Source organism: Meles meles, chromosome 4, assembly GCF_922984935.1.
Source record: "Meles meles chromosome 4, mMelMel3.1 paternal haplotype, whole genome shotgun sequence".
NCBI lineage: Eukaryota > Metazoa > Chordata > Mammalia > Carnivora > Mustelidae > Meles > Meles meles.
The window spans coordinates 117,914,408-117,933,227 of record NC_060069.1 but is presented as its reverse complement, the minus strand read 5'-3'; the positions used below and the strand labels follow the sequence as shown (position 1 = coordinate 117,933,227).

At 43.7% G+C, this 18,820-nt stretch overlaps 1 protein-coding gene across 3 annotated transcripts in view; it reads right to left on the bottom strand.

The window, feature by feature from the left end:
- RIOX2 (ribosomal oxygenase 2) overlaps window positions 1-18,820 on the bottom strand; it is a 33,026-nt gene that overhangs the window by 1,864 nt on the left and 12,342 nt on the right. For 2 of the 3 annotated variants that reach the window (XM_046001876.1, XM_046001877.1), the window contains exons 3-8: window positions 12,899-13,018; window positions 11,463-11,591; window positions 6,285-6,388; window positions 3,048-3,150; window positions 2,433-2,604; window positions 371-459 (exon numbers count right to left, since the gene is read on the bottom strand). In XM_046001876.1, the coding sequence (XP_045857832.1) occupies window positions 371-459; window positions 2,433-2,604; window positions 3,048-3,150; window positions 6,285-6,388; window positions 11,463-11,591; window positions 12,899-13,018 (717 nt within the window). The remainder of the gene's footprint in view (window positions 1-370; window positions 460-2,432; window positions 2,605-3,047; window positions 3,151-6,284; window positions 6,389-11,462; window positions 11,592-12,898; window positions 13,019-18,820) is intronic. The other variant, XM_046001878.1, reaches the window with a different exon arrangement.

The following is an 18,820-nucleotide window of genomic DNA, read 5'->3' as shown; positions in this document are numbered from 1 at the left end:
TACATATGACAGACTGGGTAAGGTACAGGATGGGAGAATGCGTGAGGGAGGTGCATGAACCAGGAAGGGTCTGCAGTTGTCTGAGCAAGTGCAGTATGGCCTGAACCAGGAGGCAGAGACCAGGCATCCATCACCACATGAGGAAAATGAAGGAATCTGTGGGCCCACCACTAATGCCCAATAGGCAGGCATCATTGGCATAGTGAGATATGGGCACCCTCTGATGTAAAGTCAGGGCACTACGTTAGGAGGACAGATGGCTGCCCAGTGGGTCTGAAAAGGTAGGGGCTTGCTGTTAGTTTGATAACCTGAGGTCTGTGATGGAAATATCCTTGGAGGAGAAGAGACCTCCTCCCCTTTGGATACTCACAGATTGATCCTGATCCGGCCCTACTGTGAGGATGGCGTGGTCTTTGAACTGCAGTCTCACTGTGCTGTCCAACCTTGGTAACTGTCCACCTAGAAGACCCAAAGGGGGAAAGCCAGCCTTCACTAGAGGAAACCCAGGCTCAAACTTGTATGCAGTGAATCCAAATGTGGGGTGCCCTCCAGCTCTAGTATCGGCTTACCCCATATTTATAATGATACTGAAGTATAGTTTACAGCCTTATGGAGCTCATTCTTAGAGATCCAAATCAGGCCACAGAAGCAGAGTAGCTGTACCTTCTGCACCCAACACTGGCTTCCCCAGGTTCCAGCCTCCGTCTGCTGCTTGCTCTGTGTCAAGCCCAGCAGTACAACAACTGAGTTCATACCACACCACCTCAACAAGGACTAGTTGTGTAATCCTAGAAACTTACCCCATCCATGGAGGTCAAGTATTATGTTATGAAAGCCACCTAATTAAGCTCACAGAAAAAGTATTTTCCAAGTTGGATTTAACTTTGTACAAAAGTTACCCACTGAAAAGAGACCAGACTTACGGGGTCATCTGGTTGAAGAAGGAGTCTTAAGGGAATATAGGGTTACAGACTCTAACGGCTAAGACAAGGAAGAGTTCTGGTAAGATATTCTGTGCCATACGCCTGAGTGGCTCAGTGGTTTAAGCCTCTGCCTTCGGCTCAGGTCATGATCTCAGGGTCCTGGGATCAAGCCCCGCATCGGACTCTCTGCTCAGTGGGAAGCCTGTTTCTCCCTATCTCTCTGCCTGCCTCTCTGCCTACTTGTGACCTCTCTCTCTGTCAAATAAATAAATAAAATATTAAAAAAAAAAAAAAGTTTCTTTAGGTTTGTCTCCAGCTCTGGTTTCCTCTAAAAAGAAAAAGAAAAAAAAAAAAAAAAAGATATTCTGTGCCATAAGCTGATACTCAGAAAACTGTTTTACTGAAGATTAAAATACATAATGTTGGTAAAAATCTATTTTGAACAGGTGCAAAAACAAATTCTAAACTTCCCCAAAAGATGATACTAAAATTATAAAGTGGAATCAATGTTAAAGGTGACCTTATAGATTGTCTTATTTTAGTGGGTCTCAACCATGAGAAAAGAAGCTTTTAATAAACCTTAGTAAAAATAATCGTCTCAACTCTACAGAGAAGGAGAAAAGCAGCAGGAGAGCTGGCTTGGCCCTCATATCCCTGTCTCAAGTGTTCTCCTGCTGAACATAGACCATTCCACAGAACACCAACATTCGACAAAGCTACTCTGAAAGGGCGAGGCAAAAGCAAGACCAGTACAACATCATGTCAGAACTCAGGCAAAAGCAAGAATACTGTCCAAACCTCAAAAATGACCCAATGCCCCTGTCCTGCTAATCTCCTCCCTTACTAACTGCCACCTCAGTCTCATTTCATCCCTCCCGCCTACACAAGACCCAGACTCCTTATTTTCTGACGGCATCCATGCCAGAACAAAGCCCTGCTTTCTCAACCCTCCTGAAAAATCACCTAACTCAAGCTATAAATATAAATCCCTCCAACAATCTTATAGTGAGATGCCCCACAATTCCCGGCAGCATGTGGTCTAAATTCATCTGTCCCACTGCAGGAGTGTTGCAGATGGCCTCTATCACCACCTATCCAGAAGGGTTAGGTCATTTGCAGCCTAAACTGGTCACAAAATAGTCACTTGGAACTCTGGGGATGTTAGTGACAACCTTGGGCATTCTTACATTTCACCCATCCGTAAGATAATCTTGCTGGAATTATTTTAGTGTTCAAGTTCTTAAAACTTTCTGAAGATGGTGAATACCAGAGTGCCCATAAATACATATATTTCTCACCCATAATCACAGGGCTCTTTCTCCCCATCATGCTGGGACGCAGGCTCTTTACAAAAAGACTTGTGAGATGCAGGATCCCTAAAGCTACAGCACGTCTCATCCAAACATAACATGCTCAAGACAGATCTAGGTCTACCTTAATTCTAAAATGCTGCTCACTTTCCACCTGTCCAAAGAACAGCCCATCCAGGAAAGCCTTGAAATACCCCACCTGGTGTTGAAAGCTCCGCTGGGTCTCCCATATGGTAAGGGGGGAGTCTGTTCATAATAAAATCCTTCTTCATGTCAGCTGAAAGCAGCTCTTTGGTGCCCTCCAGCCGGTTGGCAAGGGTTCTCAGAAAGCCACTTAACTTTCTCCTCGCAACAGCCATGGCGTCCACCTGCTGGAAACAGAAGTGAGTCCTGGACCTAACTCCAGCAGGGCTTCCCGCGCATGTTCTGGTCTCCAGAGCAGCCCTCGAAGTGTCCACAGCCGGCATGGCCAGTGGGGCTCCTACGCAGGTCTTGCTCCTGTGGACTGAAGCTATGGCTCTGTCACGGGACTCACTGATTCAGCCACTCCCTCAGCTAGCATTCCCACCCTGCCTCTAGTGACCCCGCAGAGTCTACACAACAGCCTCAGCCCTTCAGCTCCTACATAATGTGCAGCGCCACGGTCCCTGCAAAACCACACAGTGATGCAGGCAGAGCAGAGGAGATGAGCTTGACTCCAGTGGGAAGAAGGATCCTGGAGTCCAGAGGAGGCCGGCCACAGCTTCTGCTGGCCGGGACTGCCACTGCTCTCCCCTCCTCGCCCCCCGGCCCCCGCTAAGTCTTTACTCCTTACCAGGAGCAGCTGCCGAGGTATGCCAGCCCGGAACTCCAGATCTTCCTTGGCAGTGTCGAATACAAGCCCCGAAATGGTATCCAAAAGGAAATCTCCCCACGAACTGCAACATGCACCCAGAATGAAAACTGTGTACACCCATGGAATCTACATAAAACACTGATTACTAGTAAATCCCAAAGCTACAAACTACATTCTGACTCCCCAGGCACAGTGAGTTCCATAAACTGGACATTACTCAGCACAAAAAAACTCGAAGGTCTTCATCAATCACACTGCGTCTCCTCCTCCCCTCTCCCAGACACTGAAGTGGAAAGTTAGAAGGTGGGAAGCTAGACTTTAATTCACGACTTCTCTTAAAATATACCACACAATCCTATACAGATGTAAGTAGGAAGTTCAAGGGCCTAATTTATTAATGTTTTCAGTTGTAACACAAATGTCTATGAGAGGAGCTCTGTAGGAAATTTTTAACAATCACAGGACCTAAAAAATAGTTCATGTTAAAAAATTCCAAAAGAAATAAATACATTTAGGGTAACAGCAAAATCCCTGGACTGTGTAATTATCTGAACTGTTACAAATTACATTTTCCTTTTTCCCTTATAAAAGAGGGGCACTCTTCCTCAGTGAAATATCCAACATCAATAATTTCAAAACAGTCAATATGCAACTTGTTAAACTCTAGCAGGGCTAGAAGGGTAGAATCCAGTGGCCAAAAATAACATCTAGGGATGAGCATCAGTGTTCAATTACCTGAATTTGTATGGGCCATTTACAGTTGGCACACTCCTAAATGTGTGCCATTGTAGAAACGCTCTGTGGGGTTGCTCTCTTTAAATATTTCTAGCTATTTAAAATCTTCCCTCAGTATCACCAGATTTCAAATAGCTGGCTATGTGCAAAAATGGGAATTCACAGTATGACTTTTGCTTCTCACTCAGTAAGCAAAATTAACACTTTTATGCTTCCTTCCAAAAAAGTGTCGGAAGACAAAAGTCACATCAGCAACACTTTCCCTAAGATGTCTACCATTTGGTGTCCTCACACTTTGCAACTTAATGTTACACGCAGCCTCACATCTGACTGATTGAGCTGCCTCCTGGAGATATTTTACCAGCACAAAAAGCAGCTCTTCTTTTGCAGGGTCATAGGTGAAATTGTGCGGCAGTTGCTCAAGAAGAGAGGTCATTGCAGTTAAACTGAGCTCTGTGCTCTTGTTAGAGTTAGAATGGATCTTGGGCCAAAATTTGAGATTAGTATCTCTTGAGGGGTTCACTCTGGCAAAACAGTCAAATTAACCTGTTGCTGTCCCAGATCTCAGACACTCCCAGCAACTGACCCTTGAGAGGGTTTAGGAAAAGGCCCCAATCCTCACCGTGCCAGTGTTGTCAGGGGTATCTGACATGGCACAGGGACATCTCTGGGGAGCAATGTTTCCTGAGTTCCAGTTTGTCCCATTCTAGCTCTAGCACCACTGATAAAGGCACAGGTCAGTGCCTAATGAGACTCCTCAATCATGGTGCCTGTCCACCTCCCCTGCTGACCAGAGAAGGCACGTGTGGGACCCAGGGGCAGTCCACCAGATCTTCACTCTTGGGATTGGAAAATAGTTTAGCAGAAGTAGAAGCTATTAGATCCAGGGAGATAAAGGGAGATCAGATAAGTAACTGATGATGGCTTATGGATGAGTCAATGGTATGAGTAAATAGGAAGGAAAACAAGTGCACAGAAAGCCACTGACTAGAAAACTAGTTGGAGGCATCAAGTGAATGCAAAAGACAGAGAATCCCAGAAGGGGAATAGCTTAGTTACATTAACATCAGGACGCCAGAAGCTACACAGACACCCACAGGGCCAAACTGGATGCAAAGGCCCAGAGCTGCTTGACACCCACTGTGAACTTCTGGTTCCAGCCTCCCTGGGGCTGGCCCTTCTCCAGTTCTTACGACCCCACTTCCCCAATTTTTCCTGCTCTTCTTGAGCCTGCCGCGATGACCTTTTGTTCCTGGCTATGCCTTGTGACAGTGAGAAGAGCATTTTTCATAAAGGAAGCATAACACAAGCTTTGGCCTACTTGTGGGCAGGGACTATACTAATTATAGGCCAGGCTCCAGCTAGTTGCTTTGGTCAGCCTCTTAAACACATGGGTTCATGTCATCCAGAAAAGCCAGATGAGGAAGAAGTCATGCTTACTTGTTTTGCAAGTTATGGCTCTGAAGGTAGTCCCTGCTGTCCACTGGGACTGGGATGCTTCTCCTACCCTGACCATCTGACCCACCTCTGCTTCCTCATCCTTTAAGACTCACTCAGCCTGGGTGTCATTTCTGAAGGCTTCCCTGTGCTCCTCAGGAGTCTCCTCTGCACACCCATGATGGAGTTATCCCACCGCTAACTATTTCCCAGTCCGTCTCCCCTCCCACCACCACTTCCAGAGTGCAAGTTCTCTCCAAGCGCCTTCAGTCCCAGGCCGCATTCCCAGCAACTGCACAGGGTCTGGTGCCTCCACACTGCAGGGCGGCGACGACTGGCAGGTGCTAGGAAGGTGGCTGCTGGCAGAAAACCGCTCACAGGGAGGCCGCTGCCACCCAGGTCCTGTGAGGCAGCACTCACCTAAATGGAACACGGTTTTAATTAGAACTGTGTTCAGCACATGTGCTTTTAGGTTCCAGACTTCCTTTCCTACTCAATTTCATGAACTTTATAAAAAGTGGAACCCTTAAAAGAGATCTGGAGGTTTCAGTGGATACAGAGTTTCTGTGTGGGGTGATGAAAATGTTTTGGAAACAGTGGGGATGGTTGCACAACAGTGTGAATATAATTAATGTCACCAAATTGTACAGTTAAAAATGGGTAAAGTGGCATATTCTATGTTATAAATATTTAACTGCAATAAGAAATGTTAAAGAGAGAGAGGCCACAAGCCCAGCCCGGCTTCACTAACACAGCACCGCAGCTGTGGTTCTTTCTTCCCGAACTCTGGGAGCCTCATGGGGCAACTCCCAATGTTCTATATAGTCAGGCTCAGGATGTTCCCAGGAGGAACCCCAGATGGGCCTGTGGCATGGGCAGGACTCTATAAAGGAACTGGAAATTAGCAAGGGAGCCTGAAGGAAACCCCTGAGGTTGGATAAACAGGACAGCAGTGGCCAACTCCCTCATTCCCTTCTGCATGTGGCTGCCATGGGCCACAACCTGAGCTTCCCTGGGATGGATGGCTGGGAGAAGAGTGTTTACTTGTTCTGGTAGGTGCTGATGGTCACGTGAGTGGAGTGGGCCAGCCCTGGAGGAGTGTCCGCTTGATGAATTGTCCCTCTGGGAAAGTATAGGAAATCACCTGGCTGAAGGAAATAAAAAAAAAAAAAAATGAGAGACGGGAGTTAATAAAGAGGGTGTCTTTTCAATCCTCTATGTCTTAAAGAGACAAAAACAGACTCTGGGTTTCAGTTTTCCATTCTAGAAACCTACTTTGTGATTCCTGAGGTGGTCTGTCTGCTGGGCTCCTAGGGTCCCACTAGTCTAGCTTCACCATGCCTATGAGCCTGTCACTGTGAACCCCAAACCTGGAGAGGGTTTCAGTACTCACTTTCTTTACTCACAAGCTAAGAGCAGGTACACTGAAACTGTCCTTCCCCAATCCAGGGATCAAGCAGGTGACACCTGGGAAGCCTGCACCCTCCCCTCTCTACCCTTCAAGTGGTGGAGTGAACTGTAGGAGCCTTAGAGTTAAACAGACATTGCCACTTACAGGCTAGTGATCCCAGGAAATTACTGAACCCCCCCAAGCCTCAGTTCCTCCACCTGTAAAACAGAGGCACTGGCCCAACAATCACAGACTTATTTTCAGGATTAAAGGAGATGCCATCTCCAGAGCTCCTGGAGCCATGACGGCAGGAGGTTGTACTATAATAACTCTTCTACCTGCCACCCCTCCCCCGCCCCCCAGCAAGTTGGTGAGCTCTTCCAGGCAGGGTCAAGGTCCTTTATGTATTCCCCAGAGCCTAAGCCACCAAAGCATCAGGTATACAACAGAGGCTCAATGAATGTTTAACCCTTCACTTGAACCTAAAAACTAGATGTGAGGGAAGATTAGTCACTCTCTTGGGCAGGTGAACCTCTTCTATTCTGTCCCAGGTCTCGCCCAAGCCAGGGGACAGAGATATCCTTCCTAAATCACTCCAGAGGCTACACCCTCCCTAATCCCACCCGGATAAAAACCCCCAAAATTGCCACCACAGGAAGTAGTCGGCTCACTGAAAAGCATGGGCCCTGCAGAGGCAGCTCAAGAAACAGCAGATTTAAACAAAACAAAACAAAAAACTTTTCTTAATGTTAAGATTTTCCTTAAAGCAAGAAACAATATACAATTAAACATATTCGTGAGCGCTATCTTGGTGGCTCATGCACCCTGAATGACACCAAGCTGACGGGGAAATTACTCCTTCAAGCAAATGCTTTACTCACAATTACACCTATCACTCACTGACTGTCTCTGCACCACCCCTCTGAATGAGACCTTCATTTGTGCATTTATTCATACCACAAACATCTGATTAACCGATCTCCATCCTCTTCCCATGCCAGGCACCAGGCTAGGCACTGGGGATAGAGCGGTAAACAAAACAAGGCCTGCCCTCTGGTGGTTCATTCGAGACAAAGAGAAACATTCGAGGAGAAAGAAGAGTCAACAGATACCATAAAAACATTCTAGTGGAGCAAGGCAGATAAAGCAGTAAATAAACAAGATCCAGTGGTGATAAATGCAGTGAAAACGAAAGCAGCAGAAGGAGAGGAATGAAGCATATGGGAGTTGGGGGGCAGGGTGTGCCTGGGGTAATGGGTGCCATTTTTATTCAGGATGGGCACTGAAACCTCAGTCTGCGACAATGACATTTCAGTTGAGACTTTAGGAAACGAGCAAGCCAGCATGGGACTACCTGGGCGGAAAAGATTCCAGGGAGAGGGAAGAGCAGCGCAAAGGTCCTGAGGTTGAAAATGTGCTTGGCACCTTTGAAAAGCATTGATCAATGTGGTAGGAGAGTAGTGAGGGTGGAAATGATGGGAGATGAAGTGAGAAGGCAGCAGAGGGGCCAGATGACAGGGCATTCTGGGCTGTTTTAAGGATTTCGGCTTTTATTCTAGATTTAAAAGAAAGGGCAAAGGGTTCAATGGAACTCAAAAGGATCATATGGTTGCTACATCAGAAAAGTCTGCAATGGGAGGGGCGCCTGGGTGGCTCAGTGGGTTAAAGCCTCTGCCTTCAGCTCAGGTCATGATCCCAGGGTCCTGGGATCAAGCCCCACATCAGGTTCTCTGCTCAGCAGGGAGACTGCTTCCTCCTCTCTCTCCCTGCCTGTCTCTCTGACTAGTTGCAATCTCTGTCTATCAAATAAATAAATAAAATCTTCAAAAAAAAAAAAAAAAAAAAGAAAGAAAAGTCTGCAATGGGATACCAAATAGAAGGCTTTTGTACAGATCCACATCCAAGGGTTTTATCCTGAACAAGCAGGAAAATGGAGAGCCAGTTACAGGAAAGGAGGTTGGGGACAGGGTGGGAAATTGGAGTTTGCTTTGCAGAATATTAAACTGGCAATACCTTTTACCTTTTTAGTGAAGATATTAAGTAGGTAGCTGGATATAAGTCTAGAGTTTAGATATGTAGGCTAGAGACAGAATATAGCACAGAAAATATGACAGTCTAGAGGGAATTTAAAACCATGGGAGTAGGTATGGATTGAGGAAAGAGGTCCAGGAAATAAGCCCCTGGCATCCTAACTTTCAGAGACACAAAGATTGAGGGCAAAAGAGCAAAGGAGAATGAAGAACAGCCAGTAGGCAGGCAAGAGGAGAGAGTGGCATCCTGGAAGCCCAGTGAAGAAGGCAAGAATGACCCACTGTGTCCAGCAAGGCTGACAGGGGGCTGCTGAGATGCAGACTCGGAGGTAAGCACTGTACTGGTCTTGACAATGTGGAGGCCCCCAGTAACCTTGGAGAGAATGGTTCTGGAGGAATGGTGGGGAGGAAAGCCTGCTGGGAGGAGTGCCTGAGAACAGCAGAGAAGACCAGGAATGGTGACAGGGTCCCCATGTCTACGTCTTAACCCTGGCCACCTATGAACATTTAAGGCACATGGACAAGGGCAATGAAAGCTGCTGGCAGGGATATTATTCCAGATTATCCAGACAGGTACTTAAAAGTGGAAGAGGGTATGACAAGAGAGAACCAGAGATGGCAGTGGGAGAAAGGCGAGGCTCTGCGTTGCTGGCTTTGCAGATGGAGGAGGGGCCATAAGCCAAGGAATGCAGGCGGCCTCTGGAAGCTGGAAAAAGCATGGAAATGAATTTTCCCCTAGAGCCCCTGGAAGGAATCAGTCCTGCCAACACATGATTTCAGCCAAGTGAAACCAAATCCCTTTTGTACTGCTGAACTGCACAACTATAAGTTAATAAATCTGTGTTGTTTTAAGCCACTGAATTTGTGAGAATTTGTGGGAATTTGATAAGCAGCAATAAATATGTTGACATAGAGCCATCTCTTCCAAGGAATTTCATTACAAAGAGGCATTGAAACATATTTTTTAATTCTTACAACCTACAAGGTAAATATTATGATCTCCTTTTCAAAAAAAGAGAAACTGAGACTGAGATAAATAAGATGCCCAAGAATGCATAGCTCTTAAGTAACAGCAGCTGAATTCGAACCTAGGTGTGTCAGATCCCCAAACCAGAGTGCTGTTTCCATTGTAGGAGGGGTCTTCATCCTGAGACCTGGGTTTGGTGACCCTCACTGTGGCCTTCATGCCTTCCCCACCCAGAGTGACTCAGCTTCTCTGTTTCATACACTGAGGATTTACACAAGATTTCCTTTGAAGAGCATCACTGATTTAAACCCCACATGTATACAGACATGCAGCTTGGATAAAAACCCATGGTACACAATGCTTATTTCTCCTCCCAGGAGACTCAGGGCTGCTCTTAATGAACTGAGATAGGATGGGTGTGATTAATGGGCATCACCACACCTCTTCCCAGTCTCCCAGCACTGCCTCCCAGAACCCACACCATCTATATCTGAAGACCACCATGAAGACTAAACTTCTTGGGCACAGCAAGTAGCCAATCATCAGGCTAGGTAACTTAGCCCTGGCTTCAGACACCATGGACAGCTTAGTCTATGGCCTAAAAATAATCAACCAAGGGCCTATTAAACATGCTTCACCAAGAGAGAGAGTTGGTGAACTCTTTCTGTAAAGGGCTCCATAGTAAATAGTTGTGGTTCGCAGGTCACGTGATCTCCATGGGAACCAGCCAACTCTGTGGGTGCAATGTGAACGCAGCCCTAGATGGCAAATAAGAAAGAGATGTGGCTGTGTTCCAGTAAACTTGATTTTCAAAAAACAGGCAACAGGGTATATTTTTGGCCCATGGGCCATAGTTTGCTGACTACTGACCAAGAACTTAAAAAAAAAAAAAGAAGGTACCTTTAATTGTATTTTTTCAAATCTCCCGTAATATAAACATACATCCTACAAAAGGAGATTATTTCTTCCAGTCACAGACAAATAGGAAAAGCTTTTGAAATCAAGAAAGGGCCATAAAGCATGGAGTAATAACTAATTACAAGTTCAAGACACAAGAAATGCAAAAATAATAACTATATGCAAGTCTATCAGGTTGGTAGAATTTTTGGAATGATTTGAGCTGTTTTATCTTAATTCAACATATAAAGTTGAATTATGGACCTATTCTTACCCTCTACGATTTTTTTTTTCCTCAGAAGTCTCACCTGCTAGGGATCGGCTGTGAGCCCAGACAGGCTAACTGCTCAAAGACAGACTCTCTATAGCAAAAGGCCAGCGAACTAGTCACCATGATCAAGCCACCTGGCTTCCTGGAGGAAGATTTCTTATTACCATATGCAAAAGATTACTACTATTCTTTTGGTGACTATACACAGGGAGAAGGCGAGGGAGTTCAGAGAGTCTACTGTACAATCAGGAGGACAGTGGGTCGTGCTAGAATTTCACCAAAGAAAAAAAACTAAGGGGTCCCTGGCTGTGCTCTGACTAAGCAAGCTACAGCTAGGTCCCAAGGGCTGGCTTAGATTTGGTGAAGCTGCCCAAGGCCAAACCTCCCGCTTCTACTCTAGAGAAGTTGGTGGTCAGCCAATTCACAATCCATTCGTGTTGAACTTGGATTATATTTGGAGATAGTTGTTTGGAAAATGAACTTAATGTTTCCTCAGTCGTTCTACAGGTATAAACACCAAGTCTCCTTTAGAAGCTGCATGCATTAATGAGTGAGAGCCAGTCCGACCCACACTCTTGCATATATTCCCACAGGGACCACTGAACACACACTAAAACCCAAATTGAAATCTGTGTCAGGAGCAGCAGCCAGGACGGAAGTCCCGTACCTTCAACGTGAACTCGTGGGTTGGCCTCCCAATCCTGTCCTCGGACTCCACACTGTACTCCCGGGCCAGGGGTACAGTCGGATGATAGAGACGCCAGTGTTTCTCTCCTTCCAGCTGCAGGAGGAAGACCTACAGAGAGCCACAGAGCCCAGGAGTGTCAGCGAGCTTCCTGACAACTCACATGGCAGAGTGGTGCTAGAGGACTAGCCCTCCAAAGGCTCAGATGGATTACAAATTTCACATAAAAAATAAAAATGAGAGATTAGTGAGGCATTTCACTCTACACTTAAAAGTTGTCACTGCCGGTTTTCACTTTTAAAAACAGGCAATCATGAGCCCCGATACTGGAAGGATATTCATTCTCTTCACTGTAATAAAGCCTCACTGGGTTCTTTATATCCCCCTATCTCCTGCCTTTAAATCTTCCATCAGACAGCTGAAAGCCCATAATCTCCGATGGAAAAACTAAGCTTCATATATTCCGCAGGGTTTAAAATCCTGAATATCATCCTTGGCAGACAGGAATACTTCAAGTTTTTTTATTCTTCATTCAGCCAAAGTTATCTCAAAGCTCTGCTTAAAATATTAACAACAAAAACAAAAACTTTTAGGCAGGGGCACCTGGGTGGCTCAGTGGTTAAGCCACTGCCTTCAGCTCAGGTCAAGATCTCAGGGTCCTGGGATCCAGCCCCGCATCGGGCTCTCTGCTTAGCAGGGAGCCTGCTTCCTTCCCCTCTCTCTGCCTACCTCTCTGCCTACTTGTGATCTCTCTCTGTCAAATAAATAATAAAAAAAAATATATTAAAAAAAAAAAAAACTTTTAGGCAATGTATTGGTATGAAAATGCTTTCAAAGGGGCGAAAAGGGGCTTTTTACTAATAAATCTGTGTTCATAACCTGTCTTAGCATAAAAGGAAAGCAACAGACTCCCTAAGCCAAAGAGTTAACTTTTTTGGCAGCCACATGACAGTGAACCAACAACTTGTCAAGGGGCCAGACCTTAAGTGAAACCATGACCTTCATTCAAGCTGCCCCGAGATTTTCACAAATGGAAATAATTATCTATTTTTGGCAGCTCCAGAAAAAAGACAAAATGAAAGCAGATGTAAGGATTACTTGTGACCTCACTTTACTAAAACCCTTACGTTGTGAAATTAGAGAAAAAGCCAATCACACTTTTCTATACACAGATTCAATAAATACCTGTTCAAAGGAGTGTGTAGCTCTTTATATTAGTAAACCTAGGAACCACCTCTCCCCTTTGAGAAGGAGCAGGAAACCAGTTTGACGGAATTGATCTGACCCAACATCTCGGTGGGGTCAAGATCTCTGGGACCACACAGCAAGAAGGACAGGGAGCTGAACTGAATCCCGACATCTAACTCAGTCACTTGCAGTGACTCCTTCCCTGAGCAGAACAATTTTCTTCCTCTTACCTCCACATCATCATAATGGGGTGGGAGGCCCTGGGATCCTGCAGGGGTTATGTACACATTCGAGCCAACCAAGGAGCCAAAGTAGCATTCTAGCTTCTCCTGGATCCTCCAAAGCTCATCCTTAAAAAGAAAGGAAGGAAGGTGGGAGAAGAGGTGAAAAATATGTCAGCAACAAGAGCAAGAACATGTTCTTATTCACTTAGCAAGTCTTTACTGCACAGCTTCATGTTCCAGATACCTGAGAATTCAGCAGTGAAAGAGCCAATAGCTCTGCCCTCAAGAAGCTTCCATCCTGAAGATGGTGGAGCAGCAGGCGATCTAAATTTCATCGGGTCCCAGGAATTCATCTAGACAGTTATCAAACCATTCTGAACACCTAAAACTCAATAGGAGATCGAAGAAAAGAATAGCAGCAATTCTAGGAACAGAAAAGCGACCACTTTCTGGAAGGTAGGATGCGTGGAGAAGTGAATCCGAGGCAACATACAGGAAAATAGTCCGCGGGGGGAGGGGCTGGCTCCCGGCAAGCAGTAGAGCAGCGCAGCACAAAATCGGAACTTTTAGAAATCTGCTCCACTGAGGGATGTTGCTCCAGAAGCTAAGCAGGGGTGGGGGGTGGGGGGAGCCCTTATGTGGTCTCAGGACACTCAGGGTCACAGAAAGACTGAGGGTACCTGAATGTGGCAGAGCCCCCAAGTATTAGAGTAGGGAAGCCGGCTGCAGAGACAGAGCCGAAGAGTGGGCTCTCACCTCAGGGTTGCCCTAAACCATGATTTCTGGCACCAATGGGCCACTGCTCTTCGAGCAAGGACCCCACAAGTGGCAGATCCGAGGAGTCCCCTTCCTTCCCCCTCTGGGAGGAGCAGTGCGGGAACACACTGTAGGAATCTGCTGGGTTTAGAGACTCCATACGGGGCTGTGTGCCAGAGATAGAAACACTTGGTCACAGGCTGGGAGAGCACAGAGCGCAGCCGGAGACAAGAGTGGGGCTCTGAGCTCTTGGCTCCTATGGGACTAGAAATTTGAGGCCGCTATCCTCATTCCCGTCCTCTAAAGTTGTACGCAAAGAATTCAGGGAACAAAAGCTACAGAGGCAAACCCACACAGATTCCTTAAACTGGCCCCTGGCAAGGATGGTGAAGTTCCACCTAGGACAAAGACATCTGTGAATCACTGCAACAGGCCCCTCCCCCAGAAGATCAACAAGAACATCCAGCCAAGACCAAGTTCACGATCAATGAGAACAGTGGGAACTCCAGACATAGGGGAACATAGCACATAGAATTCATGGCTTTTTCCCCATGATTCTTTAGTCTTTCAAAGTTAAATTTCTTAAATTTTATTTTTTTCTTACTCTATTTTTGTTAATTTTTCCTCTTTCCTATTTTAACCTTTTTAAACTAAGTAGGCAGAGAAGCAGGCAGAGAGAGAGAAGGAAGCAGGCCCCCTGCTGAGAGAGAGCCCTATGTGGGGATCAATCCCAGGACCCTGGGATTATGACCTGAGCTGAAGGCAGAGGCTTTAACCCACTGAGCCACTCAGGCACCCTTAATTTTCATTTTTGTAATAATATTCTATCCCTTTATTGCATTTAACCTTATTTTTTGTATACATGTAAATTTTACTTTCTTTAAAATTTGGTGTATAGTTTCTTCTAACAGATCAAAATATACCCTAAATCTAATGTATGGGTTTGTTCTAGTCTCCAGGCCAATCACATTCTCTTCTTTCTTTCTTTCCTTTTTTCTTTATTCAACCAACTTCTTGTCCTATCAATTCCTTTTTTAGAATCTTTTTTCATTTTCATCTTTACAGTCATATTCCATTCCTTCATCATGTTTATTTTTGTATACATATGTTTTTCATTCTTTATATGTTTTCTTTCTTTAAAATTTGGGGAGGTTGTTTCTTCTAACAGATGAAAATACAGCCAAAAATCAAGTGTGTGGTTCTGTTCTAATCATATATATACATATATATAAGCATATATATGTGTGTGTGTGTGTGTGTGTGTGTGTGTGTTTGTGTGTGTGTTTCCTTCTCTCTCCTTTCTTTTCTCCCCAATTTCAGGTCTCTTCTGATTTGCTTAGGGTATATTTTTCTGGGGTCATTGCTACCCTTTTAGTATTTTTTCTCTCATTCCTCTATTCTTAGCTGGGTAAAATGACAAGGCAGGAAAACTCACTTCAAAAGAAAAGAACAAGAGGCAGTACTGACGGCTAGGAACCTAATCAATACGGACATTAGTAATATGTTAGAACCAGAGTTCAGAATGACGATTATCAAGATGCTAGCTGGGCTTGGAAAAAAGCATAGAAGATACTAGAGAATCCCTTTCCGAAGGGGGGAAGAAAAAAACCCTTTCTGGAAAAATAAAAGAACTAAAACCTAACCAAGCTGAAATCTAAAAAGCTATTAATGAGGTGCAATAAAAAATGGAGGCTCTTAACTGCTAGGATAAATGAGGCAGAAGAGACAATTAGTGATACAGAAGACCAAATGATGGAGAATAAAGAAGCTGAGAAAAAGAGAGACAAACAGCTACTTGACTATGAGGGGAGAACTCAAGAGATAAGTGATACAATATTAGAATAATTGGGCTCTCAGAAGAAGAAAAAGAGAGAGAGAGGCAGAAGGTATATTAGAGCAAATTACAGTGCAGAATTTCGCTCATTTGGCTACGGGAACAAGTATCAAAATCCAGGAGACACATATAACCCCCCTCAAATTCAATAAAAATAGGTCAACACCTTGTCATCTAATAGTAAAACTCACAAGTCTCAGTGACAAAAGGAAAATCCTGAAAGTAGCTTGGGAAAAGAAGTCTGTAACACACAATGGTAGAAATATTAGATTGGCAGCAGACCTATCCACAGAGACCTGGCAGGCCAGAAAGGACTGGCATGATATATTTAGAGCACAAAACGAGAAAAATATGCAGCCCAGAATACTATATCCAGCTAGACTATCACTGAAAATAAACAGAGAGATAACAAACTCCCAGGACAAACAAAAACTAAAAGAATTTGCCGACACCAAACCAGTCCTACAGGAAATATTGAAAGGCGTCCTCTAAACAAAGAGAGAGCCTAAAAGTAATAGAACAGAAAGGAACAGAGACAATATACAGTAATAGTCACCTTACAGACAATACAATTACATTGAATTCATATCTTTTAATAGTTATCCTGAATGTAAATGTGCTAAATGCCTCCAGTCGAAAGACAGAGAATATCAAAATGGATTTAAAAAAAAAAAAGACCCAATGATATGCTGTCTGTAAGAAACTCATTTTAGACCCAAAGACACCTCCAGATTTAAAGTGAGGGGGTAGAAAACAATTTACGATGCTAATGGACACGAAATGAAAGCTGGGTGGCAATCCTTGTAACAGATAAATTAGATTTTAAGCCAAAGACCATAATAATAGATGAAGGACATTATATCAATCTTAAAAGATCTATCCAACAAGAATATCTAACAATTTTAAATATCTATGCCCCTAACATGGGATCAACCAATTATATAAGCCAATTAATAACAAAATCAAAGAAACCCATTAACAATAACATGATAATAGTAGGGGACTTTAACACTCCCCTTATTGAAATGGCCAGATCATCTAAGCAAAAGATCAGCAAGGAAATAAAGGCTTTAAATGACACAATGCACCAGACGGACATCACAGATGTATTCAGAACATTCCACCCCAAAGCAACAGAATACATATTCTTCTCTAGTTCCCATGGAACATTCTCCAGAATAGGTCATATCCTGAGTCACAAATCAGGTCTCAACTGGTACCAAAAGACTGGGATCATTCTCTGCCTATTTTCAGACCACAGTGCTTTGAAACTAGAACTCAACCACATGAAGAAAGTTGGAAAGAACTCAAATACATGGAGGCTAAAGAGCACCCTACTAAAGAAAGAATGGGTCAACCAGGAAATGAAAGAAGAATTGAAAAAATTCATGGAAACAAATGAAAATGAAAACACAACTGTTCAAAATCTGTGGGACACAGCAAAGGTGGTCCTGAGAGAAAAGTATATAGCAATACAAGCTTTTCAAGAAACAAGAAAGGTCTCAAGTATACAACCTAACCCTACACCTAAAGGAGCTGAAGAAAGAATAGCAAAGAAAGCCTAAACCCAGCAGGAGAAGAGAAATAATAAAGATCAGAGCAGAAACAAATGAAACAGAAACCAAAAGACCAGTAGAATATATCAATGAAACCAGGAGCTGGTTCTTTGAAAGAATTAATAAGGTTGATAAACCCCTGGCCAGACTTACCCAAAAGAAAAAAGACCCAAATTAATAAAATCATGAATGAAAGAGGAGAGATCACAACCAACACCAAAGAAATACAAAAAATTATTACGAGCAACTATACACCAGCAAATGTGATGATCTGAAAGAACTAGATGCATTCCTAGAGGCGTATAAACTACCAAAACTGAACCAGGAAGAAATAGAAAACCTGAACAGACCCATAACCAGTAAGGAGACTGAAGCAGTCATCAAAAATCTCCCAACAAACAAGAGCCCAGGGCCAGATGACATCCCAGGGGAATTCTAGCAAACATTTAAAGAAGAATTAATACCTATTCTCCTGAAACTGTTCCAAAAAGTAAAAATGGAAGGGAAACTTCCAAACTCACTTTATGAGGCATTACCTTGATCCCAAAACCATACAAAGGCCCCATCAAAAAGGAGAATTACAGACCAATATCCCTGATGAACACACATGCAAAAATTCTCACCAAAATACTAGCCAATAGTATCCAACAGTACAGTAAAAGGATTATTCACCATAACCAACTGGGCTTATTCCTGGGCTTTAAGGTTGGTTCAATATCTGCAAATCAATGTGACAGAATACATTAATAAAAGAAAGAACTTGAACCATATGATACTCTCGATAGATGCTGAAAAAGCATTTGACAAAGTACAGCATCCTTTCTTGATCAAAACTCTTCAAAGGGAAGGGAAAGAAGGTACATACCTCAATATAATCAAAGCCATCTATGAAAACCCCACAGTGAATATCATTCTCAATGGAGAAAAACTGAGAGCTTTTCCCCTAAGGTCAGGAACATGGCAGAGATGTCCGCTATCACAACTGCTATTCAACATAGTACTAGAAGTCCTAGCCTCAGCAATCAGACCACAAAAAGAAATTAAAGGCATCCAAATTGGTAAAGAAGAAGTCAAACTATCACTCTTTGCAGATGATATGACACCTATGCGGAAAACCCAAAGACTCCACTCCAAAACTGCTAGAACTTGTACAGGAATTCAGTAAAGTGTCAGGATATAAAATCAATGCTCAAAAATAAGTTGCATTTCTATATGCCAACAACAAGACAGAAGAAAGAGAAATTAAGGAGTTGATCCCATTTATAATTGCACCCAAAAACCATAAGATACCTAGGAATAAACCTAACCAAAGAGGCAAAGAATCTGTACTCAGAAAACTATAAAGTACTCGTGAAAGAAATTGAGGAAGACACAAAGAAATGGAAAAACATTCCATGCTCATAGATTGGAAGAAAAATATTGTGAAAATGCTTATGCTATTTAAAGCAATCTATGCATTTAATGCAATCCCTATCAAAATACCATCAATTTTTTTCAAAGAAAGAGAATAAATAATCCTAAAATTTATATGGAACCAGAAAAGGCCCCAAATAGCCAGAGGAATGTTGAAAAAGAAAGCCAACGTTGGTGGCATCACAATTCCAGACTTCAAGCTCTATTACAAAGCTGTAATCATCAAAACGGTATGGTACTGGCACAAAAACAGACACACGGATCACTGACACAGAATAGAGAGCCCAGAAATGGACCCTCAACTCCATGGTCAACTAATCTTTGACAAACCAGGAAAGAATGTCCAATGGAAAAAAGACAATCTCTTCA